This window comes from Mandrillus leucophaeus, unplaced genomic scaffold (genome assembly GCF_000951045.1).
Source record: "Mandrillus leucophaeus isolate KB7577 unplaced genomic scaffold, Mleu.le_1.0 Scaffold820, whole genome shotgun sequence".
NCBI lineage: Eukaryota > Metazoa > Chordata > Mammalia > Primates > Cercopithecidae > Mandrillus > Mandrillus leucophaeus.
In genome coordinates this window covers 614,977-616,576 of record NW_012108920.1, presented here as the reverse complement: position 1 = coordinate 616,576, position 1,600 = coordinate 614,977, and the positions used below count along the sequence as shown (strand labels likewise).

The 1,600-nt window shown below is 60.3% G+C and overlaps 1 protein-coding gene across 1 annotated transcript in view; it reads left to right on the top strand.

The window, feature by feature from the left end:
- Positions 1 to 1,266: 1,266 nt before the first annotated feature.
- The window catches only part of LOC105530437 (gamma-glutamyltranspeptidase 1-like), a 10,364-nt gene continuing 10,030 nt past the window's right edge, over positions 1,267 to 1,600 (top strand). Inside the window, exon 1 of the mRNA XM_011967997.1 lies at positions 1,267 to 1,427. Within this exon, the coding sequence (XP_011823387.1) occupies positions 1,267 to 1,427 (161 nt within the window). The remainder of the gene's footprint in view (positions 1,428 to 1,600) is intronic.

The window sequence follows — 1,600 nt, the reverse complement described above, 5'->3', positions numbered from 1 at the left end:
GTTCTGTCCAGAGCGCATTTGAGAACAGTGGGTGACAGGACAGGCCTATGTGACCCAGGCAGGCAGCAATATTGGGTCAGCCTTCGTGTCCCCTTCTGTCAGCTGGGGTGGCCTGGAAGGATGATTGTGGGGTAGGTGTTATGGGCGTGGAATAGACCTCAGGTGGAGGCTGCAGGGGCTCTCCAGCACTGTAGGCACAGCAGGCCCAGGAGCAGGGGAGGGAGCCATGACTCGTGGAGCCTCTGGCCCATATCTTTGGCAGATGAGGGCCACAGGGGAATGGGCAGCAGTGTCCAGGGTCCCCTAGGCTGGGCCCACGGCTGTTCCTGGCTCAGAGTTCTTGGTGGGCTGGTCAGAAGCATGCAGTAGCTTGGGGCAGTTACCAAGTGGCCAAGCCTGCACTGCTGGGCTGTGTGAGTTTGGGCCAGCTCAGGCCCTCTCTGGGCCCTGCCTTTCTGGGCTGTTCAGGTGGTTCCTTGGGCCTGGGGTGCTAATGTTTCTGGATGGGCAGCAGAACCAGTCTGTACTCAGGGCCCGAGGCCATGTTTCCAGAACACACCTTTGGCATTCACAGCAGGGTGTGGTGAGGTCCCTTAGGCTGCGTTCTGGTCTGGTGCCAGGGACACCACTGCTCCACCATCTCCAGAGGCATCTCCCGGACACTGGCTGTGAGTTCAGATGTTCTGAACAGGGACAGGGAGAGGCAGAGGGGGACCCAGCCTGGGGCTCACTGGAGGGGCTCATGGGCAGACAGCACCCTTTGGAGGAAACTGAGCCTGGAAGGTAGAAACCCCGTTCCCCGGCTCACAATGCGTCCCACCCAGGGCCCTCCCAGGGCTGCGTGAACTTTAGTCACCTGGTGACAGACTGAGTTACCGTGCGGAGTCACCGTGTGCTTCCTTGCTGCTGTGATGTCAGCCTCCCCATCCTCCTGGCCAGGCTGGACCCTGTGTAGACACCTTGTGTAGACACCTTCCACTGTCCCCCAGGATTGCTGGGCACCCCCTGGCTGGCCTCTTGTCCCCTCTGGGACTAGGTAAGCTTATGGGTTCTCTGGCAGCTTCTGTTCCTTCCCTTCCTCTGCTCCTCCTCGGAGGTGCCCACCCCCGGGGCTGGACAGCATGCACACATTCTGGGAGGCAGGAAGGAGACACTGGGCCTGTGTTTCTGAGGCCTGACTTTAGACTGTTCCCTGTTGGAGAGGGGCCAGGGAGTGTCTGAGGTTGGTCCTGACCCTGCTGCTTGCCCCGTGGATGCAGCAGAGCCATGAAGAAGTTAGTGGTGCTGGGTCTGCTGGTCGTTGTCCTGGTGCTGGTCATTGTTGGCCTCTGTCTCTGGCTGCCCTCGGCCTCCAAGGAACCTGACAACCATGTGTACGCCAGGGCTGCCGTGGCTGCAGATGCCAAGCACTGCTCGGAGATTGGGAGGTGAGCAGGGCAGGGCATGGGGGCATGGGCCCTGGAAACAGGGCAAGCGGACCTGGGCAATACCTTTGCCCCTCTGAGACTCAGTTTCCCCACATGTAAGCAGGTTGCCTGGGCACGGGGTGTCCCATGTGCATAGAGCTACCTGTTCTTTGCTTGGACTCTCTCAGTAGCCT